This window comes from Myotis daubentonii, chromosome 16, assembly GCF_963259705.1.
Source record: "Myotis daubentonii chromosome 16, mMyoDau2.1, whole genome shotgun sequence".
In the NCBI taxonomy this organism is placed as follows: domain Eukaryota; kingdom Metazoa; phylum Chordata; class Mammalia; order Chiroptera; family Vespertilionidae; genus Myotis; species Myotis daubentonii.
This window is the reverse complement of record NC_081855.1, coordinates 14,821,932-14,847,265: the sequence shown is the minus strand read 5'-3', so window position 1 is coordinate 14,847,265 and position 25,334 is coordinate 14,821,932. Positions and strand designations below refer to the sequence as shown.

The 25,334-nt window shown below is 41.3% G+C and overlaps 2 protein-coding genes across 5 annotated transcripts in view; one reads left to right on the top strand and one right to left on the bottom strand.

The window, feature by feature from the left end:
* The window catches only part of ADPRM (ADP-ribose/CDP-alcohol diphosphatase, manganese dependent), a 17,391-nt gene extending 7,374 nt beyond the window's left edge, over positions 1–10,017 (top strand). Inside the window, exons 2-4 of the mRNA XM_059668611.1 lie at positions 11–628; positions 1,470–1,586; positions 4,624–10,017. Coding sequence (XP_059524594.1) covers positions 28–628; positions 1,470–1,586; positions 4,624–4,940 — 1,035 coding nt within the window. The 5' untranslated portion in view covers positions 11–27 and the 3' untranslated portion in view covers positions 4,941–10,017. The remainder of the gene's footprint in view (positions 1–10; positions 629–1,469; positions 1,587–4,623) is intronic.
* Positions 7,426–25,334, bottom strand: TMEM220 (transmembrane protein 220). 4 transcript variants are annotated; one of them, XM_059668613.1, is made up of 6 exons: positions 25,188–25,334; positions 24,498–24,527; positions 21,635–21,695; positions 19,779–19,902; positions 18,476–18,535; positions 7,426–8,591 (listed from the first exon to the last, which is right to left on the bottom strand). In XM_059668613.1, exons 1-6 carry the CDS (start codon positions 25,293–25,295, stop codon positions 8,456–8,458), a joined length of 519 nt encoding a protein of 172 aa, XP_059524596.1. In that variant the 5' UTR covers positions 25,296–25,334; the 3' UTR covers positions 7,426–8,455. The 4 variants fall into 4 exon arrangements, with proteins under 4 accessions (XP_059524596.1, XP_059524598.1, XP_059524597.1 ...); XM_059668615.1 differs by lacking the exon at positions 18,476–18,535; XM_059668614.1 differs by lacking the exon at positions 24,498–24,527.

The window sequence follows — 25,334 nt, the reverse complement described above, 5'->3', positions numbered from 1 at the left end:
CTTTATTTAGAAATCTGTTCAGAGGTTATGGATGACAAGCCCAGTCCTGGAGCTGTAAGTGAGAGTTCAGAACATCTCTTCTCCTTTGGAGTTATAGCAGATATTCAATATGCTAACTTAGAAGATGGCTATAATTACCAAGGAACCAGAAGAAGATACTACAGACACAGTCTTCTTCACTTGCAGGGTGCTATTGAACACTGGAATAGAGAAAGCAGTCCACCCTGTTGTGTCCTTCAGCTTGGAGATATCATTGATGGCTACAATGCGCAGTATAAAGCATCAGAAAAGTCACTAGAACTCGTTATGAACGTGTTCAAAAGGCTTAAAGTCCCAGTTCATCACACGTGGGGAAATCATGAATTCTATAACTTCAGCAGAGACTATTTAACAAACTCTAAACTGAACACAAAGTTTCTAGAAGACCAGATTGAACACCATCCGGAAACTGTGCCTACGGGGAGTTTTTACGCTTACCATTTTGTTCCATTCCCTAAATTCCGGTTCATTTTACTCGATTCTTATGACTTGAGTGTCTTGGGCGTGGACCAGTCCTCTCCAAAATACCAGCAGTGTCTGAAGATGCTGAAGGAGCACAATCCAAATATGGAATTGAATAGTCCTCAAGGTGAATTATTCCTTTGAGCTGAGAGTCTAATACATTGTCTTTAAATTCTTCAGCTACCTTTTATTCGGCAGGAAGATGGATGACTAAGGTAAAAGTATATTGTCACTGTTGTTCAGGGTCAGGATTTCTCACAAGCCTCATGGCACATGGATTGGTTGCTGTGTTGGTTGAAGATTTATTTAAATATCTGAATGATTGTTCTGGGCTGAGCACTTTTTCTAGAGCTTAGCTATTTAGGACTGTAAGCAGTATTGACAATATCACTTTTTTAATGGGTAGAGTGGAAGGAACAAGAAAAGTAGGACAAATAATAAATGAAATCGTAACAAATTATTTCCACAGTGATATATCCTACCAAGAAAATGAAGTATGACTGAGAGGACTGATTTAGTTTAGGTGGTCAGAGATAGCCTTTCCCAGGAGAAAACATTTAAGCTGAAATCTAAATGACAGGAGGGAGTCAACCTTGGGCAGAGTATTTATGACAGAGGGATAAACAAATGCAGAGGCACTAAGCATAGTTAAGGCTGGCATTCTTGAACACAGGGAAGGGCCAGTGTGCAGGATGATTTTGCAGGAGCCCTGTGGACAGTTAAGAGTCTAATTTATTTTCAGTGTAACAGGAAGCTAGTGAAATAAGCAGAGTGTCAAGACTAGAAGCAAGACACTGGTATAGTGTGATTTATTTGTATATTCTAAATTCTTGTGGTTTCCTGTTTTAAGTCGATTGCTGCCAAATGTTCCTAAAGAGAAGTATAAGTTACCCATATTAGCTAAGTTAAAATGCCCTAATGATGAGAAAATTGTATTTGGTGGCTCTAACTTACAGAATTTATTTTAGGACTTTCTGAGCCTCAGTTTGTCCAGTTTAATGGAGGATTCAGCCAAGAACAACTGAACTGGTTGAATGAAGTCCTTACATTCTCTGACACAAACCAAGAAAAGGTGGTGATCGTGAGTAAGTATTTAAATGATTTGTGTATACTAGCATTTTAGAGAATGGGAAATTAGATTTTAAAGCATACTAATAACATGTGATATCCTCTTTCAGTAAAATGAATGCTTAGTTTAAATTTAAAAACAATCTAAGTATGAGATTAACATTTAAGGTCGAGTCAGGGAAGAATTGAATTGTAAAGTAACAAAAACATCTTGCCAAATACTAGAGCCTGTGAATTGGCTTTTTAGGTTTCATAGTAGAATTTCTCCAAATGGGATCAATTTACATAGTAATATTTAAATGAAAAATTCAGTCTAGGTCCCCTACCACACCTCTGGCCCTGCTGCCTGGATGAAAGCAAAGCCGATGTAACAGGGATAAGTGTTAGAGATACAACTGACAGTGAGCACTTATGTGATTATTGTTTTCATTTAGAATCGTTTTTGACAGACATGCTGCCATCAGAGATTTAGGAATCTGGAGGTGCTTACAGTACATGCATTGGCTGTGTGCACGTGTATGTATATACAAAGAACTGACTTGGGATTTGCATTGTGGCTGGTATACTTGGTTGGGGGGCTGAGATTATATCCCTTGTTTTAGGGATCAAATTGATGTGGCGTAATGGATAAGAACATGGACTAAGGGTCACAAGGACAGAATGCCATTCTGGCGCTTACATCTGTGAGCTTTGATTGGGCATATGTCGAACCTACAAACACTGCAGTTTTTTCAATATTGCATCAAATGAAATTGTGAGGAAAATGATAGGCTGCTCAGGTAATTGATATAAAATGAGGTTTCTGTCAATATAGTTTTTACTTATTACCTTTCATTGATGTAGTAAAAACATGTAGATGGAGTTAAGGGTGTTTCTGCTACCATCAAATATCATTCAAGGCTTGGAAAATGTAAGGGACCCTCGGGTTATTGGCATGATGTGACACTATTTTGGCTTTACAATGAGTGGCCTCAAAAACGGAGACTTCTTGACTTGTCTCTTCTTCGCTGTTAAGTTGTACTTGTGACTTTAGAGGCATGGGGAACCTCTGTTCTGCCCAGGGCCATGCGGATATTTATAACATCATTCCCGGGCCATACACAATTATCAACTTAACCATTAGCTGCTGTATTTGGTCAGACATTTAATTAACTCACCCCTAACGCCGTGGCAGGGCCAACCAAGTGATTTTGTGGGCTGGACGTTCCCCACCCCTGCTTTAGAGAATACTGGCGCTAAAAGGGACCTAGAGAACATGCAGTCAGACCTTTTAATTTTAAAGATAAAGAAACTGAACCAAAAGAGATTAAACAACATAGCTAAAATCCCTCAGCTCCTGACAGAATTGAGGCTAGAGAGTCCATGTTTTGTATCCCAGCCCCTTTCCCACACTATCCTGTCTTCTCATTGTATTTATGTCAGCGCACGTATCTACATTACCAGTCTCTAAAATTTCTCCTGTTTTCCTGTAAGCTTAGAAACTGGATGAACAAACCTTTAACTCAGTGCCTTGGGTTTTCTTTAGCAAAGTTTAAAATGACTAATCGAAATTTTCTTTTTGTTTGCTTTTACACTTCCCTTTTGGCTACTCACATGTCATTTTGCCTAATTCTAGAGTTCTGGCCATGAAGTTGGAAGACAGAATTGCTGGTAGCTGGAATATGGAACACTGCAGCAGGAGGGGGCTTTGGGTGGAGAGCTCAGGAGTTCAAGGTTGAAAAGATTAACTTTCAGGTGCCTGTTACACATGAGCAGAGATATTGAGTATAAGGAATCTGACATTCAGAATAGAGGTTTGAGCTAGGTGTATAAATGCGGAAGTTGAAAGAATACGGATGATATTTAAAACTATGGACATTGCTAAGAGATCACCAAGTCTTTAGGTGTAGACAGAAGTGAAGCCCACAAACCAAGCATTCAGGCACTCCTAATAAGACCCTGGGGAAATGAGGAGCCGGCAAAGGAGAGTGAGAATCAGTAGCCTTGAGGTTGGAGGGAAACTGGGAGGATTGGTACTGTCCTGGGAGCCAGGTGTTTCCAGAAAAAGGGAGCAACTAATTGTGTCCAGCGCTACAGGGATTTGATAGGTGCTTCCAGTGTGGCATCTAGATCTGGAAAGTCACATGGCCTCTTTGGACCCTTAGCCCTTGTCACATTTTTTTTTTTTTTTTATTGCTTAAAGTATTACAAAGGGTATTACATATGTGTCCTTTTTTTCCCCCGCCCTTGACAGTCCTCCCCTATCCTTGTCACATCTTAAAGAGGAGCTGAGTGTATGTGTGCGGACAGGTGTGCACTATTAGCCCCTCTTTTTATACAAAACTAGTAGATATTAAGCAGAATAAAAATAAACAGTAACAGAATTAGTGGGAAGAAGCAAAGACCAATGGGCTATTTATTGTATCTGTCCTTCAGAGTGAAATGTGGCCTGATGTAGGATGTGGCCTCATTTACGTCTTGGCATCTACTTCCACATATCTCCTGTGGGACCTAGTATGAATATTCCCCACTTTCACCTAGTTTTCTCATCTCTAAAATGGCTATGACTACCTTGTTCTCCTGGAGGTGTTTAAAGGGGCATAAATCAGTTCTTTATAAAACATTGAGTGTTTAGAAAAAATGACATATTATTCACTGGTCCATCCCTAAGCTATCTTTTATGTAAGAGTACCTCTGTGTGTGTATGTAACATGTCTATACTTTCAGAAGTCGGAGGCTGGACTCCAGCACAGCGCTGGCCTGATTCTACTGCCTTTGCAGACTGCCCAGTGCAGGATGCCTCTGTCTCCCTTGACGTGTGTACATCCTGGGACTCGCAGGGCTTCTGTCTCTGCTGTGGCCTCTGCTCTTGCATGTGAACTATCTCACCCTCCTTTATGCTCCAGACTCCTGGCTATAGATTACTTCATTCTTCATGTATGTGAATTCTCGCTGGTCTCAGCCCATAATGAAGGAGCAATGCACATTGTTTTCCTGAGTACTCGTTTTTAGCCATTTATTTTGGTGAAAGTGGTATATCCTAATTGGCTCACAACTCTTCTCTTTAACTAACAGGCCATCTTCCCATTTACCCAGAGGCCTCTGACTCTGTGTGCCTGGCCTGGAATTACAGAGACGCCCTCGCAGTCATTTGGTCTCATGAGTGTGTGGTGTGTTTCTTCGCCGGTCACACCCACGATGGTGGCTACTCTGAGGATCCTTTTGGTGTGCACCACATCAACGTGGAAGGAGTCATTGAAACAGCTCCGGACAGCCAGGCTTTTGGCACGATTTATGTCTATCCCGACAAAATGATGTTGAAAGGGAGCGGCCGAGTTACAGACAGAATTATGAATTACAGGAAGGAAAAACCTTTTCCACTTTTGGTCTGATTTATTTTATCCATATTGAAAGAGGAGACTTAGCTTCATGTTTGCGCTCCGTTACCCCACCCCTAACTCCTCTGTCTCATTGTTTAGTATTCTGTTGGTGTAACAGAATGTATTTATGGCTTCAGTGTGTTTTGCTCATAAGACATTCTGAAGTCATTTTGGAATGTATATCCAGTGCTAAAAATTGGAAAGAAATGAATCAAAGTGCCATGAATGAACCAGGGAGGAGACCGGGCAGGGTGGGGGTGGGGTATAGTCCTCAAAACAGACTTTATTTTAGCCTTACCTGAGACTTTTAAAAAATTTTTTACGAGGAGAATATGCTCATTTACTAGCTATGTAACTTAAAATTCATAATAAAAAAGCAGCTCAGGTAAAGCTTTTCCTTTTAACCATCCTGTGCAAATGAGCTTTGGACATTTTTTTGCTCAGAATAGCCATCATATTATATTTTTATAAGCTTGTGTTCCTATTTTGTAGACCAAAACTGTCATGTTACTCCACAGGTGAATGAATGAATGGTGCTCCCATTCCCATAAGTGATGTGTGCCTCTCGTGTGAGACTATAAGAAGAGCCTTCAGAGAAGTTATGTGGCCATTGCAGCTGTGTGCCTGTTTCTGGGGTCTGTTTGGGCCACCAGCTAGAGCTGCCTGAGGATAGACAGCAGCTAAATGAATTCACCCTTAACTCCCTTCGTAGATAAATGGGACGTGTTCAATTCAGTTGTCATGCTAAGGCTTATTTGCAGAAACACTATATGGCAAATGGGGACTGTTTGGGGTGTAGAGAAGGTTTGATTAAGGGCTTAAAAACAGTAAGGGATCGACCAATGCTGATCAACGTGAGCGTGCCTGCCCCACCCCTTACCTAGGCAGTGCAGGTCTATTTGTTATCTATGGCTGTGGTGACAAATTACCACAAACTTGGTGGTTTAAGTAACATATTTGCTCTCTTAACAGTTCTGGAGTCAAAAGTCAGAAGTTATTTTCACTGGGCTGGGATCAAGCTGCTGTTAGGGCCATGCTCCATTTTGCTATATAAGGTAACATTCCTAGGTCCTGGAGATTAGGGCCTGGTTATCTTCGAGGGGCATTATCCAGCCTACCTCCGAGGTGACTGATGTACTCCCTGCAGTAACCAGCTGTATAATGGTGAGGAAACAGACCCCTACATACAAGTGTGTGAAGAATATGGAGCAGGAATTTCATGTTGCTTGAAGGGATTAGGGATGACTTGAAGAAGAAGAAAGGTTTAAATGGGTGTGGAAGTGCATTTCAAGTAAACAGAATAGCATAAGCAGAGGCATTGAAGGATATGCTGAGTTTAGGAGATGCAAGTAATGATACGACAATTCACCGAAAGGTGCTGAGTAATAAAACAGGAAAAGGTTAGGCTATGGCTGTGTGCAGAAGAGCCTTGAATGACCAGCCCAGAGTTCAAACTTATCTTGTCACACAGTGTGAGAACCCCAGATTCCTGAGCTGGGCCATATATGATTAGATTCGTGTTTCAGCCCAGGCAGTAGATGATGAGAGGCTGGTGTACAAAAGTCTCAGTGGGAAGAGAGAAGATTGGGGTGAGAAGACATGTTTTGATTGTAGAAATATTAAACTTACTAGTAATGCTTCAATTGAAAAGTAGAGTTTAAAAGTAATTTCAGTAATGCTCTTTTCTAAAGGCAGTACTCTACCAAAAGTTAGTTCCTTATATATACTTACGGAGATTTAAAAGGAGCTATAAACTCACATATTCAGTGTGATGTGGGAGCTGCAGATAAAATGAACGTGTATCTTGGACATTTTTTTTTTTCAAATTGGAACATTATTGTCTTTTAAGCACAGAATCAAGCATGACTTGGAGGATGGGTAGGTTCTATATAGAATTTGCAAGTAAGTCCATTTCCTCATGTATGACCTTAATAATTATACAAAAAGGTATAAAAGCCGTAACTGCTATACAGACTAAATGCACATTGGAACACTGAAATCCTTAAAGTAAATTTCACTTTAATCGCTTTAATGTCAACTAGATTTTTTCCCCTTTTACCTTATCTAAATCTTGATCAAGAATTTCTGACTATCCAGAGGCCATTGTGTAAAATAAAACACATGTATACCTCCTTAAACAAACATTTATAGAACACTTAAATTGTATTTAAGGTTATAAGAATAGAGACAAACTACCAGGCTCATTTTCACTCTCCTGAGTTATGATTGGTGCTAATACTTTTTGATTGAAATATTTCCTACATCTCATGAAATGGTGTCTTGAGTAGCCCATGTGAAAAAGTTGCCATATAAACAGCATTGACCAGCAGAAATATAATGCGAGCCTCATGAATAAAGTATTTTAGCAGTCACATTTAAAACAGTAAATAGAGGCTGGGGGAAGGTCAAGGGGAAAAATAAAAAGACAAATGTACTACTCTTTGTAATATTTTAAGCAATAAAAAGAAGTTAAAACAGTAAATAGAAACAGATAAAATCAACTTCCAATATGTTTTATTTACCCCAATATATCTAAAATATTTCAAAATGTAATCAATATAAAAATTTTACATTTATTATACTATGTCTTTAAAATCTAGTGTATATTTTATAATTCAACCCATGCATTGGACACTGACTTCATTAGAAATACTTGATCTAGTTTTAGATATAAAATTTGCAGTAGGTTCACATACTTCAAGCATGCTTAAAACAAGTGTTCCAAACATTGTAAGCTTTCTAATAGCTGAATTGGTAAGTTTTTAAATTAAAATGGAAAAGAAAATGTCCTCCGTCTAGACACATTTCAAGTGTTCAGTGCACACGTGACTGGTGGCTGCGGTATTGGAGAGGACAGCTCTAACATGGTCTCACCCCAGGGTTACTTTTGAAATTTCATTTTTTTCAAATGTGTATAGACTTCAGTCTTATTTTTTATTTACAGTGTAATTGATATTGTTTCCTTTTTGGTTCCAAATTCCTTGATCTAATTTTCCTTTCTTTCCAAGACATGCTTGCTTATTTGTTTCATCCGGGGTCCTCATTTAGTTCATGGCACTGTACAGTTAAATGTAATGAGATTAGGTCAGGGAGACAGTCCCCTCTTGAACCTCTATTTCTGTCATATTAACCAAGCCCCGCTTCCCTGTATTTTAATCATGCGTAGTAGCCCTTTGTAAGCAATTTATATTTTCAGAGTGCTCTCATAATATCTAGTTTTATCCTTCCAACTTTGTAAGTAGATCTAGTTTTAATCCTGGTTTATAGATAAAGAAATAACCACCAGGTGTTTTTTTATATTTCCCAAGTCACATAGATAGTGAGGAAGCTGAGTTAGAATTCATATTAACTTTTTTTCAATTGCCTTTTGTACTACACTGTGACACAATAGGATGTCAGACCCCGTCTCTTACTAGTCCCATCCAACCCTGAAGTCAGCCTTAAAAAATTCCTGGGATTAAAAAAATAAAATCCATGTTTATAAAAATTGAGTATTCTCATTTTGAGAACAGGATTCTTCATTTCATTTAAATGACTGTCTTGCAGTGAGTTGGCCAGGAGGAACGCATCTCCTTGTTAATATATATGTAGAGCCATGCAGTAAATGGGAAAAGAGCAATTACAGTGGCAACAACCAACTGAATTCTCCCACCAACTGGATTCCTATAAAGACACAAAAATTATCATAAATAAAAATCCAACAAAATTATAGATTACATTGGAAACAAGTATAAAGATAGAATTTGGTAAAACATTTTTTGTGTGGTCCTTTTTTTAAAATACTGAACTATAACTTACTGATCTTATGAATTTATATATTATTAATGTAAATCCTGGTTGTTTACATGTGTTGCAAATAGCTTTTCCCACTCAGTGATGTCTTAGATAATTATTGGAGGAACTGAAGTGATTGTTAAAATTTATCTTTTCTTAATGATTTTTGTGTCCTGTTTAAGAAAACTTCCCAGAGGTCTAGAAAATATTAAGTTATCTTTTCTAAGTTTTATTTTCACATTAGCTCTATAATCCACCTGGAATTGATTTTTGTGAAAGTTGTAAGGTGAGGGTTGTTTCACTTTTTTCCCTTATGCTATTCAATTGCTCCAACGCTGTTCATTGAAGACTGCCTTTCTTTGCTACCCTGCAGCACCACTGTGTCATAAGTCAAGGGTCTGTGTATGGATGGATCTCTTTGTAGATTCTATTTTGTTTCATTAATTTATCCTTTTGCCAGTAATAGATTTTAGCCTATACTGCCACTGGATAATTATTTAGGTCTTCCTTATTTTAATATTTAGGTCTTTAATTTCTCCTATAATATTTTATAGTTTTGTGTAGAGATATTTTGCATCTCTATTAGATTTAGTTCTAGGAAGTTAATTTTTTATGTTATTATAAATGTTAACTTTGTGTTGCTATTTTGTTACTTGCTGACAAAAGTACAGTTGATTTTAGTATATTGACCTAGTATCAAGCAATCATGTTAAGGTCACTTATACAAATAACTTTTAGATTCTCTTTTATTTTCTATGTATGCAATCATGTAACCATAAATAATGAGCATTTAATTTTTCCTTCTCAATCTTTGAGCCTCCTTCTTCTTGCCTTATTATACTGGTTAGGACAACAGCTAGAACAGTGCTCAGTAGAAGCATCAATAGTGACTAACCTCAGCTCATTCCTGATCTCAGAGGGAAAGTTTCACCTGCTCACTGTTATGTATCGTGCTTTGGCACAGATACCCTTTATCATGTTACTTCCCTTGGATGCCTATTTCCCAAGAGCCCTTACTATGATTGGGTATTAAATTTTATCAAATGCTCTGTTTGTATAGATTGAGAAGGTTGTTTTCTTTTATTCTGTGAATGCAGAAAGCATTTGTAGCTTTTTAAATATTAAAACCATCTGTATTCCTAGAATAAACACAATTTGGTGGTTGAGTTATATATTGCAAGATTTAATTTGTTAATGTTTTGTTTAACATTTTACCATCTGTGGTCGTGAGATTGCCATGTAACTTCCTTTTGTTTTTGTATTATCAATTTCAGTATCATGAATATTCTACCCTAATAAAACAAATTGAAAAGTGTTTCTTTTTTTACTGTTCTCTAGAAGACTTTGTTTAAGTCTGACGTTATTTCTTCCTTAAATGTTAGGTAGAATTCTCCAGTTAGGCCATTTGGTCTAGAGTTGTCTTTCAGGAAAAATTTTAATTATGGACTCAATTTATTTAATCTGTATGGGACTGTTCTGAGTACTTCTTGTGTCACTTTTGATAAATTGTATTTTTAATGAATTTGTCCATTTTTGCCTACATTTTCAAACTTATTGGCAAAACATTGTTCATACTACCCACTTATGCGTTTTGCAATATCTGTTATACTGTATAGTAACGTTCTGTTTTTCATTCCTGCTATTGGCTATTTGTGCCTGTTCTTATTTGCTCTCACTGTTAATTATTTTGCCAGGGCTTACTAATGTTATAAATCATTTCAGAGAATGAATATGGACCTACTTAATCTTTTCTTTTATGCTTCATTGGTTTCTGCTTTTATGTTTATTTTCTTCTTGTTTCTTTAGGTTTAATTGATGTTCTTTTTATAACTTCTTGAATTGGGGAATTCCTAAGTTTTTGGAAGCTTAGCTCATTGTATCCTTTCTTTTCTGTTCTTTAAATACATGTGTTTAGGCTATAATTTTCTCTCAAAGCATGATTTTTAGCTGCATTCCACAAATTTTAATAAATAATACTCCATTGTGTTCAAAGCATCTACTAAAGTCCATGTAATTTCTTTTACCCAAATATTATTTGGAAGTGTATTTCCTAATTTCCAAATATACGATAATTATCTAATTATTTGTTAATGATTTCTAGCTTGGTGAAAGAACATTCTCTTATATTTTTTGGGTCTTCTTTCATGGCTCAACATCCAATCTTTTTGTAAATATTCGATGTGTATTTGAGAAGAATGTGAATTCTGCCATTCTTGATGCTAATGTTCTGTGTACATCCATTAGGTGAGGTTTCTTTTTTTTTTTTTTTTTTTTTTTTTGCAGGAAAAAACATTTATTATTGAAATTTACACAAACATGGCCTCATTCCCTAACACAAAACATACAACCCAGACCAGCACACACAGGCTTTAGAGAAAGCTGTCAAGTACTTTGATGGGCAGGGAGGAATGAACACAGCTTGGTGGGCTTTAGCTTTCATTTGCAGGGATCAGGGGAAGACTCTGGGAAGTTGCAGGGGTAAGAATGCAATAAGCCAGTGCATCCCTGTACACGGACTCACAGCACTGCACCTGATGCATAACCAACTGCAGGAGCCAGGAGGGCAGAGCTTGGGCAGCTGGTGCAAGCAGGCCAGAGGTGCTGGGGAAGGTCCGCTTCAAACAGCCCCGTGCCCTGCAGGGCATGAGGGAAGGCTGGGCCAGGCTTGCAAACCCTAGCTCTGTGAAGGCGTGGTCTCTTTCCTTGTCTGAACTTTCCAGGAAGGCGAAGTGCTTTGCACCAGCAGATTCTCTGAGTGGCCAGGCTGGTGGCTGAGGGACTGCCTGTGTATTCAAACCGCAACCATCCTCTGTGTCACTGTTCTGCAGCCCCGCCACCCTCCTCGCACACGCACTAGGTGAGGTTTCTTATTGTGTAGCTCAAATTGTCTGTATCATTATCGATATTTGTTTTCTTGTACTATTAGTGACTGAAAGTCTCCCAAGATGATTGTCAATTTTTCAATGTTTCTCTTTATTCTGTCAATTTTTGTTTTATCTATTTTGAGGCAATGTTATTAGTTTTATACAAATATAGAATTCTTATTATCTGTCTGATATAATGGTTTATTATACTTCCTGATTTAATGAATTTTTAGTCATTAAAAAGTGTCTATCTTTGGCATCTTAAATCCAAATAATATGTGGTGTTGAGATCACCAGATAGCCAAAAGGAAAAAAAGATAATGTTGGATCAGTTCTTTATACAATCACACTAGGATAAATTCTAAATACATGTCCCAAAAACATGTACACACACTTTAACAGCTGATAGCTCAATTGATGTTTCTTTCTTTTCAGCCAGACTAAGCTTTGAACAAAGGAAATTCATCCTAAAATGCTACTGGAAGTTTGAAAATGCAGTTGAAGTACAAACACTGCCTTTATAATTATTCAAACACCCTGTACCCACCCCCCACCCCCAAAAGATGTATGCACACTTGACAGCTGATAACTCACTTAATTTTCACTCCTTTTCAGGTTTAACTGATTTGAAATACTGGATAAAGCCAGACTAAGCTTTGATCAAAATTTATTCACCAGACTTTTTTATTGAGATACATAAAGGATAAAGTTTATGGTATAAAAACCAGCAACAGTTGATGAATTGAGGGAGCACAACTACTGAGCAAAATGATTCTTGATGTTTGCTATTCCTTTGCTTTGCATTATCAGCAGTGCCTGGACCAGAGTGGTCATCAGTTTGAAAATAGGCATTGACAAAAACAATTACTAATTCTATAGAGCAGTGGTTCTCAACCTTCCTAATGCTGCGACCCTTTAATACAGTTCCTCATGTTGTGGTGATGCCCAATTTCATTGTTACAAATTGAACATAATTAAAGCATAGTGATTAATCACAAAAACAGTATGTAATTATATATGTGTTTTCCGATGGTCTTAGGCGACCTCTGTGAAAGGGTCGTTTGACCCCCAAAGGGGTTGTGACCCACAGGTTGAGAACCACTGCTATAGAGTCTTTTAAATTTAGAAAATGAACTGTATATTAATAAACAGCGACTTTATAATCATTCAGAGTGTGTATACACTTTTTGGGACACTTTAGATCAAAGATTTAAATGTAAAAATGAAACTATAAATGCATTAGAAGAAAACTCACTATAGAAGAAAGATTTCCTATGACTCCAAATCCAAAAGCAATAAGGGGAACGATTGATATATTTGGTTACTTTAAAAGCAAAGCATTTTCATGGCAAAGTAAAAGAATGAAACTGCAAAATAAAAACTTCCAGCTTATATCACAAAATGTTAATAGCCATACTATATAAAGAGCTTCTAAAAATAGAGAATAACTTTAGAGATTAAACCTATATTTTTCAGAGATGATCCAGTATTTCATATGAAAAATGCAAATGGCTCTTAAATGCAAATATGCTCACCTTTGCTCATAATGCAAATTAAATCTACCCATTTCTCACTTTAACTGGTTTGGCTCAGTGGATAGAGCATCCGCAAGTGGACTGAAGGGTCCTGGGTTTGATTCCGGTCAAGGGCACATGCTTGGGTGGCAGGTTTAATCTCCAGTAGGGGGTGTGCAGGAGGCAGCCTATCAGTGTTTCTCATCATTGATGTTTCTATCCCTTCCTCTCCGAAATCAATAAAAATATATTTAAAAAATAAATAAAACTACCTATTTCTAAACTATACTAATAAAAGAGAAAAATGGTAATTGGCGTACGAGCTACCCTTTTCATTGGCTAATCAGGGCTATATGCAAATTAACTGCCAACTAAGATTGACAGTTAACTGCCAACAAGATGGTGGTTAATTTGCATATGTAGGCACAATGCAGGGAGGTGAAAGGGAAAGCAGGAAGAAGCCCCCTGCCACTGACAGTGATTGGAAACCCAGGGGGGAGCTAAGAGCTGGGGGGCAGGGCAAAGGCGGCCCTGGGGCCGCCTTTGCCCTGCCCCCCAGCCATGATCAGAGAATCAGGCACCTTTTCCGCCCTGGCCAGTGATAGCAGGAAGTAGGGGTGGAGCCAGTGATGGGAGCTGGGCACGGTCGAAGCTGGCAGTCCCAGGAGCTAGGGGTCCCTTGCCTGGGCCTAAAGCGAAGCCCACAATCGCAGGGCCGCTGCAGCTGTGGGTCCCCGCTGCCCAGGCCGGACGCCTAGGCCAGAGGCTTCCTGCAGGGGCAGGGGCGGAGCCTGCGCGATTGCGGCACCCCCCCGCTGCCACTGCAGGTCCCCGCTGCCCAGGCCGGAAGCCTAGGCCAGAGGCGTCAGGCCTGGGCAAGGGGCCGATCCTGCGATTGGAGGGTGATGGGGGTCAACGCCTGAGGGCTTCCCAGTATATGAGAGGGGGCAGGCTGGGCTGAGGGACACTCCGCCCCCCCCCACACCCAGTGCACGAATTTCGTGCACCAGGCCCCTAGTCCTATATAATTAAAGAGAAACATGCAAATTAACTGTCCCTCTGCTATGCTCAAGCCACGCCCACAAGCCGGTCAGGAGCAAGTATGCAAATTAACCCAACTAAGATGGCAGTGGCCACAGAGCTGGAGCGAGCAGGAGGCTTGGGTTGCTCCCGGCGATGGAGGAAGCCAAGCTTCACGCCTGCCCTGGCTGGCCCTAAGGTCTGCTCAAGGCTACAAAGTTTCAATTATAGAAAAATAAATCCCAGGGGGGAGGAAAAAAAAAAGGCTGGGAGCTTGGGTCGCTGGGGGGCATGGCCACCCTGAAAACGGCCACCAGCTCCTCACCCAGGCTGGCCACACCCCTATGGGGTGAGGGTTCCCACTGGGGGGCTTGACCAGCCTGCAAACAGCCATCAGCCCCTCACCCAGGCTGGCCAGGCACCCCAGTGGGACCCCCACCCTGATCCAGGACACCCTTCAGGGCAAACCAGCCGGCTCCCACCCATGCAGCAGGCCTCTATCCTATATAATAAAAGGGTAATATGCAAATTGACCCTAACAGCAGAACGACTGGGAATGACTGGTCACTATGACACACTGACCACCAGGGGCAGACGATCAATGCAGGAGCTGCCCCCTGGTGGTCATTGCGCTCTCACAGGGGGAGCTCAGCTCAGCCACAAGCCAGGCTGACGGCTGCCAGCACAGTGGTGGTGGTGGGAGCCTCTCCCGCCGCCTCAGCAGCGCTAAGGATATCTGACTGCAGATTAAGCCTGCTCCCCCGGGGAGCAGGCCTAAGCCAGCAGGTGGACATCCCCCGAGAAGTCCCAGACTAAGAGAGGGCACAGGCTGGACTGTGGGCAATTTTTGTGCACCGGGCATCTAGTAATTAAAAGTTCAAAATTTTGACAATATACTCTTAGAATTCTATTTAACAGCAAAATATTGGATACTCTGGACCTATCAGCAGATAAGGAAAGTCTGTATATACTACTGAGTGATCTTTAGCATATAGTGATGGAAAAATCAGAGAGGACATTGTATAATTCTCTAAGACAAGTAGGAATACAAATAAATGCACATATTTGCTCCATTAAGAAACCATGGAAGGATAAACCATAAAACTGAAAAAAGTTTTACCTGTAGACAAAAGGAGGGTATAGGGTTAGGGGACTAAGAAGCTAGAGGTCTTTGAATATACTTTGTTTTGTAGATTTGACTCTGGGACCATGTAGATACTTTATATTATAAACAAAATATATTTTTAATAAAGTTATCCCTAGAAATGAAAGTGAAATTAACAGTATTCCCTTGTTAGGGTTAGTACATAGAGTAACTATCTCAAGCAATTTGAATATACATCCCTTAGAGGGCTGTTTCAAAACAAAACAAAAATACTCCAAAAAAATCGTTAGTAGTCATATTGTTATTCTGAGGTTGTGTTTGTATTGTGGGTTAAGTCAAATGAGTTATGTTGAGGATATTGAGATGAGATTTTTTTTTAGAACAGTCTCTATGCGATCTCCTCTTTCGGTCCTCAGGTGTCAGGGTTCTCTCCTGAGTTTTCCATTGATTATTCAGGAAGCTTTTCTGTATTTTAGTTGAGATAAGATTTTTGACATGATTAAAAGGAAATATAGATTAAGATTGCTGATAAAGTTAAATGAAAATCTGTGTTCTTGAATTGAATTGCTGGGATTAGTAGGAACACATAAGATATTTTTAAGTATATATGTAAAACTAGAGGCCTGGTGTACAAAATTTGTGCACAGGGGGTGTGTGTGTAGTGGGGTGGGGGGTGGAAGGGAGTGTCCCTGAGCCCTGCCTGCGCCCTCTCACAATCCGGGACCCCTCAGGTAGGGTCCCTAGGCCTGGCCAGCAATCAGGGCCTATCGGGGCTTTCCTTCCCCCGGCTGCCGGCAGCTGGACCTGCCCCCATTGCTGCAACTGCTTGCCATCTGTGTGGTGCTGCCCTCCCCCCCCCCCCCCACCACCATTGGACGCTTTCCTCTGTGGGCAACAGGCGTGGGGTTCGATTGCTTGGCTGGCCTGGGCCTCCCTCTGTGGGCGGGGTCCCCAGATTGATGACTGCGCAGAGGGAGTCCTCGCCCACCCGCTGTAGCACCACTGGCCCAGGGCCAGGTAGCCTGGGCCAGGTGGCCTGGGCCTCTGCTCCACGATCAATTGCCCAGCAGAGGGAGGTTCCCCCGACCTGGTCAGGGCTCCAAGATTGATCAACGCGCAGAGGGTAGCCTGTGCCTCCCTCTTTGGGGTGATCATGGAGCTCCCCCTCCTCCCCCCCGCCATCGATTGCCCTGCCGGTGGCCTGCGCCTCACTCTGCGGGGCGATCGTGGGACTATGGCAGGGCCCCCTCACCAATCGCATTGCACCTGCCTTGGCAGGCCTGGCACCAGTGCGTGTCATAGCGTGGTTGTCCAGAAGGTTGTCTGGACTGTCGTTCTGCTATTCAGTTGTTCGGTTGATTTGCATATTATGCTTTTATTATTATAGATTATCTTTATATGTATAATATATATACATTACACATAGATGAGAATTTCCTAGCTCTGTCCACTAAAAAGAACAATCGACCAATCCAGTAGCAACAAGCACTGCTTATGCCTGGATTGTGACCTCTAAATACCATTACCTACCAAAAATAACCAGGGCTTTTTTGGAAAATGGTTGATTCCAGGTCTGGGGCTTAAAATGTACAACATTATCTTGGAACGTTTTGTCATACCAAAAAGCAAAAATTACTATGATTATGTCAAAAAGAACTCAGGATCCAAACCTGAATAAGTGCAACTGGTTGAAGATGGACAGCTAACGCATCAATAACTTGATAACTTCCATGGACTGGAAAAACATAAACTATGTCGAAACCCATGACTTCCTAATAACACTCCTAACAGAACATTGGTCACTATTGGAAGAAGCTCAGGCATGAAAGACTCATTATTTTGATAACTGGTAAATTAAGAGCTCCTTTCTTCCCTTTTCCTCTTATGAGCTATATCTCAAAGAATTGACAAGTGGAAGTTTCTCTTTATAGAAGTTTTCCAACTAATAATCAAGGAATGGTATAATTAGAATAGCAGTATTTGCAACTCGAATTAATGGGCTTAGGCAATAATCACAAAGACTATTCACATTACAAAGAAACAGCTAGGCATTATGTATATTATGATGGAAGTACATAATACCACCCATGAAGTAGTTTTGCTTAGTAGTAATAGTAATAATACCAGAATCTGGCCAGGCCTCTAGATCTAATCACCAATTTATTGGAAATACAGAGCACGGAGGAGCAGGCATTTACAGGACAGTTGGGGAAATATAAACATTGAATGGAAAACTCAGTTTTGAAGAATTATTTTTTTAATTTTTGTGTGTGATGATGGTAGAGTGGTTATTTTTTTTAAGTGCTTTTAAGGATACATACTGAAATATTTACAGATAAAACAATATGTCTCAGATTTATTTCAAGGTAAGTGTGGAGAGGACAGTGATATAGATTAATAAGACTGGACATATATTGAAAATCGTTTAAGCTAGTTGATAGGTACATCTAATTCACTATGCTTATTAATCTCTCTGATTTTATATATGTTTGAGTATTTTAAAATAAAAATATTTTTAATCAGCAAAAAGTCCTTTTTCTGTAATGCTGCCCTTAAAGTCTACTTTTAAAATTGATGTACTAACTTTCATTTGATTGGTATTTGGATAGTGTATTTTTTCCATCTTTTGACTTTCAATCTTTCTGTATCTATATACTTAAGGGGTGAATTTTATAAGCAGTGTTCAGTGGGTTTTTAATCTTTTTATCCACTTTGAAAATCTTGAACTCTTAATTGAAATATTTGGAACATTTACATTTAACGTGACTTCTCATATACTTGGGTTTCTCTAAACATCTGCTTCCTATTTTCCCATCTGTTCTATCCTTTTCCCTTCTCTTTTCCTGCCCTCTATAATCATTCTTTTCTTCTAGTAGTTACCCTAAGGTTTACCACATGAATTCTTGACTTATCAAAGTCCAATATAAATTGGTACTACTTCCTAGATAATTGAAGGATCTTAGAACACAGTACCTTCATTTATCCCCTTCTAACATATGCTATGCTTGTCATGCATTTTTATTCTTTATATGTTTAAGCCCACAAAATATCATTATTATTGTTTTATAAAGTTAAAATTCATTTATATATACTCACACTTTTTTAAAAAAAATTTGCTCTTCATTCTTTCCTAAATCTCTAAGCTTCCTTCTGAGATCATTTGCTGGCAACTCCATATGATTACACTGGGCCACGTAGGAAACTGGTACTCATGATTAATGATCATGAAACTTTGACTCAACCTTGAACATATCTGATTTGAAAACTTACTTTGATGAACTGTGGCATAGACTCATCCATGCTGTGATAATCACCAGACCAGACAGCTCCCTATAAAATAGCATACATTTCATCTGTGACATGGCTGCAAGTGAGATGCATATCACCCCATTATCTCCATGACACATGATTTCTGGTTGTTGAATGGCTTCCCCCAAGATATATAGCATCTATAGCATATTTTTCAAGTCTGGTATGATTTAAAAATTACTTTTTTCTCTGTTAAATCCCTATGTAAAAATAAATTCCATTTTATAAAGCAGATAGGAACTCCATGACTGTTCCCCAACTTAGAAGTGAACAACAACAACAACATTAAAACAATAAAACAGAAACACAGCTAAATCACTTCATGTCACTGGGTGGAATACTACAACCAAGAAAATTTCAACTTGATCAGGTATTCTTTTTACATTGTCTTCGAGTGCTTGGTGTTAGGTGGAGCACAGATGGTTTGAGCACATGTTGCAGAGATCAGGCCACATCTTCATGAAGATAAATGATTTGTAGTGAGCCAGACTAATGCTAGAAATCTATGTTAAAAGCACTTATTTTTTTCATAGAGTAGAACATAATTGCGTTTGGCCATAGTACCACTGGAAGCCCCACTTTGAGTTCACCATACCTTGTAGGCATCAAGTGGGTGGAGGTGATTCAACGCATTTGGTTTACTTTACCATTGACCCAACCTGATTCAACTTTCCAAGGACTAGGACCTACAACTGGTAGCAGTACCTCGCCAGTGATACTCAAAGGTCTTTAAATCTTCGTATTGCAGATGTTAGCAATGGGATAAAAAGTAAAGGAATCTGGCTATTAGGCCAGGATGTCTAGGGTGGGAGGCAGCAAAGGGAGAGCTGATAAGAATGAATGTCCGTGACAAAGGGGGACAACCTGAGATATGCCAGGGCCAAGCTGAACCAGGCTGACCTCTGAGGTGGCTGATCACACCTGTAGATAAGATTCTGGCTTGGCCCCTGAACTGAATCAGTGCTGATGGAGTTTTCACCTGATGAGACTGGACTGTTATCTTTGCTCATTGTAAGGGGCCAAGGTCCACTGCCTGATGGTAATGTAATATGCAGTGCTGCCTGGGGAAGTGATCACGGGGTGGGCTAGATGGTGCTGGGTGTGAGTGCTGGTTCCATCATTTCTTCAGTTTCTTCAGCTTGTAATGGCGATGACCCCGTCCCTGCTTTTCATGATGTAGGTGGAGACATGCACAGATAAGGTGTTGAGAAGGATCAGGTTTCCTCCTTCCCACCTCTCCCAGAGAGCAAAGGTCAGTGCTCACCTGCCTTCTTCCTGGTGTAAGACGTTCCACTGTGCCTGAAGCATGAGGTGGTATGCCAAGCTGGCAGCCCACACCACGCAAAAGATCACGTGTACTGCGGAGACGCTTTTCCAAATGACGTTACCTGAAAGCAAATCACAGAATCACCTTCCAGAGAAAAATGGTCTGTGTGTGCTTCACTGTTGTCTGCTTTCAGACGAAGCACTCGGGATAGGCTGGGTTTGGTTTGGTTTGGTTTTGAGGGTCATCATGGAAGTTAAAGCCGTAATTATAAACTTAGGTGGGCATTTATTATTTCTGTTGTCCAGCACTCCTTTTCCTGTGATGACTGCCCTTCTTTTCCTTGAAAATCCACCCTTCCCACACACCCGGCCACATGGACCTAAGCTAGGTCAATCCATGTGTTTCATTCATTATTGATAGAAGTTTAGCTCAGAATCAACAGATGACAAATCAGGGTCAACAACTCAATTCTTGAGACTCCTGTGACGACATCAGGGAGGTTGGTTCTATCTTCTGTGGGACTTAGGGTAGTGAAGACATGAACTTGGCGCTGCCGGCTACCACGTGGAGCTCAAGACTGAAGTCAGTGCAATCGATGGAACTGAGAGTAGAGAAGTTTAAATTCTGAGCCCAGTGCCTGAAGCCAGCACCCTTTGCCTTGTCAGTAAAGTATCCCAGTACATCTACTTTTTAGCTTGGAGCCCATCTGAGTTTAGTTGTTTTCCTTGCTTGCAATGACTGGAGCCCTAACACACTTTAAAGATATAGACAGAGCCCTAGGGGCCTATACAAGGAGCCCATGTAGCTGGGGACAGGAGTTTTCCCCCCCCAGGTGGGACTCAGTCTTTATTCTGAGGCCCTGACAACTTCCAAGCCCTACTAGTAGAAGCTGTTTTAAAGAAAGTAAAGAATAACTTGCAGGATAATATTCCCCATTAATAAGAAAATGATAGTAAATAATGTATTTTTTCTAAGGCACCGCTTTATAGTATAAAATTGTCCAACCTAAGGTTTGTTGAGAGTTTTTAGGGCCATAAAAGGCAAAGCAGCCCTAGCCAGTTTGGCTCAGTGGATAGAGCGTTGGCCTGTGCACTGAAAGGTCCCAGGTTCAATTCTGGTCAAGGGCACATGCCCAGGTTTCGGGCTCGATCCCCAGTGGGGGGCGTGCAGGAGGCAGCTGATCAATGATTCTCATCATTGATGTTTCTATCTCTCCTCCCTTCCTCTCTGGAATCAATAAAAATACATATATTTTTTAACAAAGGCAAAGCAGCTACGTTTTGCCCATAATTGAGGAAGGTACCCTTTGGGCCAGTGGTTCTCAACCTTCCTGATGCCGCGACCCTTTAATACAGTTCCTCATGTTGTGGTGACCCCCAACCATAAAATTATTTTCATTGCTACTTCATAACTGTAATGTTGCTACTGTTATGAGTCGTAATGTAAATATCTGATACGCAGGATGTATTTTCATTGTTACAAATTGAACATAATTAAAGCATAGTGATTAATCACAAAAACAATATGTACTTATATATGTGTTTTCCGATGGTCTTAGGCGACCCCTGTGAAAGGGTTGTTCGACCCCCAAAGGGGTTGCGACCCACAGGTTGAGAACCGCTACTTTGGGCACTACAAACCAGCTATTTTGAGTGAATTTTTTACATGTATACCCACTTGGGATATATATGTGTGTGTGTGTATATATATATATATATATATATATATATATATATATTCTCCAAGAAGCAGGTTACAGAATAAATATATGGTAAACCTCTGGGGGTTTTTTTCATTCATTCATTAACAAGCATTTTTTTTAAGTATCTCTATTCAGTATCTAAGGTTCATACCTGTGACAAGAGGGTTAAGTCCAACAAGCAAGGTCAGCACTGCAGGAATCATATACACAACCTGTTAGCACAAAGAGAGGAAGTCACGTGGGTTAAGAAGTATGTCCAACATAGATGTTCAGAAGTACTGAAGTTAAGAAAGACATCAGTGACCATCACAATCCACGATTTAATGTAGGTTTCAGCAGTAACCTCTGTTTTTATGGCACTTACCATGTCAGATTGTAATGTTATCTGCCTTCCTCCTAGATCATAGGCAATTCCAAGAAAGGTTTATTCATTTTTGAGCTCTAGCATTGAGCAGAGTCTGGGTCTCAAGACACACTGACCTCCTAATCTCTCCCAAGCAACATCCATGCCCAAATGGCCCTTCCCCACTTGCATTAAAGAAAATGCTCTTTGACAAGTAGGGAAGGAGGAGCCATAATCAGCTAGGTGGCCCTGCTGGGTCTGGCACCATGAACCATCCAGCCCAACATTCCATCTCTGCAAGTGAGTCCACAGAAAGTTTCCTAACGGCCGATCAGATGTGCCCAACAAGACCAGGCTCTTCATCTTAGAAACTGATGATAAGTTGGTTTGCAGTTTGGAAGACTGGCCCTGAAGGGGGCCTATTTGCAAGCCTCATTCATAGCAAGCAGACTAGCCAGACCTGCTACTGCATGATGAGGGAAGAGGGCAAGTAAGGAGATGGTGGGTCTATAAGAAACATGGTCTTTCCCAGGACAAGTAAGGAGATGGTGGGTGTATAAGAAACGTGGTCTTTCCCAGGACAAGTAAGGAGATGGTGGGTGTATAAGAAATGTGGTCTTTCCCAGGACAAGTAAGGAGATGGTGGGTGTATAAGAAACGTGGTCTTTCCCAGGACAAGTAAGGAGATGATGGGTGTATAAGAAATGTGGTCTTTCCCAGGACAAGTAAGGAGATGGTGGGTGTATAAAAACATGGGTTTTCCCAGAAACGTAGTTGCTTCACTACATTAATTGCGATCCTTACGTCAGAACGTTTAGTTTATTTAGAAGTGGTCAGAGCTGTACGTTTTTAAGTGATTTGCTGACACTGAAAACATGTCTGTCTTGACCCTGGAGAGAGAGTGTCTAGATCAGCGGTTCTCAACCTGTGGGTCGCGACCCCTTTGACCATCGGAAAACACATACATATTGTTTTTGTGATTAATCACTATGCTTTAATTATGTCCAATCTGTAACAATGAAATTGGGGGTCACCACAACATGAGGAACTGTATTAAAGGGTCGTGGCATTAGGAAGGTTGAGAACCACTGGTCTAGATTATACTGATTCTGTTTGTCTTTCCTACTCCCTCCCTAATGATTACTGGTGTATTAGACAATGTGGAATCAGGTCACCTCTCACAGGTGGGCAGCCATGCTCCTGAGGGCTAGACCAGTGCTTCCCATACTTTAATGTGCATGTGAATTACTGGAAATCTTACTAAAATGTAGGTCTGATTGTAAGTTCTGGGGTAGGACCCAAGATTCTGCTTCTCTAATAAGCTCCCAGGGGAGGTGCTGCTGTTCCGAAGACCACACTTAGAGCAGTGAGGGGTTGGTGTCCCCACTCTGAAAAACCCCATGGCTTAGACACTGAGAGGGAGAGAAATTTCACACACACAGGCTGTACAGTATTTCTTTGTGCTTTCTATAAGAAATGTTTGGCAGAGATTTTTAAAATGTGCAAATATATCATGTTTTTGTGACTAACAGAGTAAAGTAAGATCTTATTTCAGTATATTGTAAACATGTGAACAAAATAACCCTTAAAATTAAGTAATGGTTTCCCATGGCTATTGTGCCATGTCAATCCTTATTTAAATTATTTTCTCTATCTTGAATGAGATAATTTTTGGAGGGCAGAGAGACTAAAAATAATTGTTTTTAGTAACAAGTAAAAACAATGCACAGTATACATAATAACTCAGTAGAACCCATCTTAACAGTCTTTTTCTGTTGGTGGATGTTTTAAACTAAGGCATCATAATATTATTTTACAATATCTAGTTTAATTCAGCCTATCGTCATTGAGTCCCTTGGCAGTCATTCCTGATACTGCCTCCCTTGTCCCCTGGCCACTGGAAGAACGGAAAAGCCTGCTTGTTTTCCCAGCCCCTTTTGGCAGCAAGGGGTAGTCACATTCCAGCATTGAAATGGAAAGTCTAGGGGCCAAGCTGATGCTTAAAGTACTTAACAACCAACAGGCCTAGATGCTGACTAATCAGAATGGATCCCAGCCCATAAGCCATATTTGTGTGTACAAACTAAATAGCCTTGGGAAACATTTCTTCCCGGATCAAAGGGCAGAAAGCACAGGACAAACACTCCTTTTTGCTCTTGCCTTGCTGCTTCCTACATGGGATGCTCTTGTCTGGGGATGAGATGTGGGAGCCGCAGCAGCCATTCTGTAAACATGAGAGGCTGTAGCACACATTGAGGAGCAGACAAAAGAGAAAGCCCAGGCCCCTGATGAGGCCGCTGACCATTAAGTAGCTGCCTCTGCACTTCTTTTCCGTGAGAAATTCTGTATTTTTATAACCTGATGCTAGTCAGGTTTTCTATTATTTCCACCTGCGTGCTTCTTGATACACGTATGCTTCCTGAGTAAGATGAAGTGGGGACCATTTCATTCAAAGGGAACACTGCTGGAAGACCCCGATGTCTGTGGGAAATTCTGAGTTCCCACACCCCGTACCTTATCACTCGGACCCATTTCCCCCTGATATTGTAGAGAAAAGAGCCTACGAAGGATTTGATTTCTAGTCTGTGAGGGGGTGGTGGCAAACGGACAATACTGTGTGTTCGCCGCAGTCCACAGCGCTTTCAGATGCGGGGCAGCAGCTCATACTCACCACCCAGAGTTCTGCGTCTGGATCATTCACCTGGAATCCAAAACATCAGACACACTGTCAGGTTCCAGCCTCAGTCATTTGTTACCTGGCAGACGGCAACAGGCGCCCAGTGGGCACCGAGGACACTAAACGGGAGGAAGACTGGGCCGAGCAGATCAGATGGGCGCAGGGGCTCCTGGCTGAGCACAGCAGGTGGCCTGCACCTCCAGCCCACACATTTTTGTGAAGAACCGCAAAGGGACTCTGACACGGAGAGCCCCTAGGAGTATTGTTCCGGGCCCGCCCGTCCCAAGGAACCAGGAGAGCATGAGGAGGGACCCGTGGGGACACGAAGGCCTCATCAGGCTCTAAGGGTTTGTTCCCGGGTCCTGAATTGGTTCGGTCTCATCCACTGGCCGGATACTGAGAAAGGCGCCGGGCCGCTTCTGCTCAGGTCCCTTCAAAGTGACACTGATCCAGCTCCTTCCGGCATGTGAGCAAGGGAGGGGTGGGCTGCGGTCATAGGAACACACACACCGTGTCTTAGGTGGGGGAGGCCAGGGGGTTCCCGAAGCACAGCACCCAATGCCCGTCCTCCACCTAAGCTCAGGCCGGCCCAGCACGGAGCCTGGAGCCCGCGCCCTGTGGGACCCGCAGGCCCCTCTCCCACCGCCTTCCGCCCGCCGCCCGCCTCCGGGGCCGGGGGCTGACCTGCACCAAGGCCGCCAGCGCGAAGAAGGCGGCCATCAGCGCATTGCAGGCCCTCCACAGGGCGGGCGCCCACCCGACCGCGGGCGCCATGGGCTGGGACAGAGCCATCCGCGGGCCGCTGAGTCCAACCCGGCCGCGGGGGCGGGG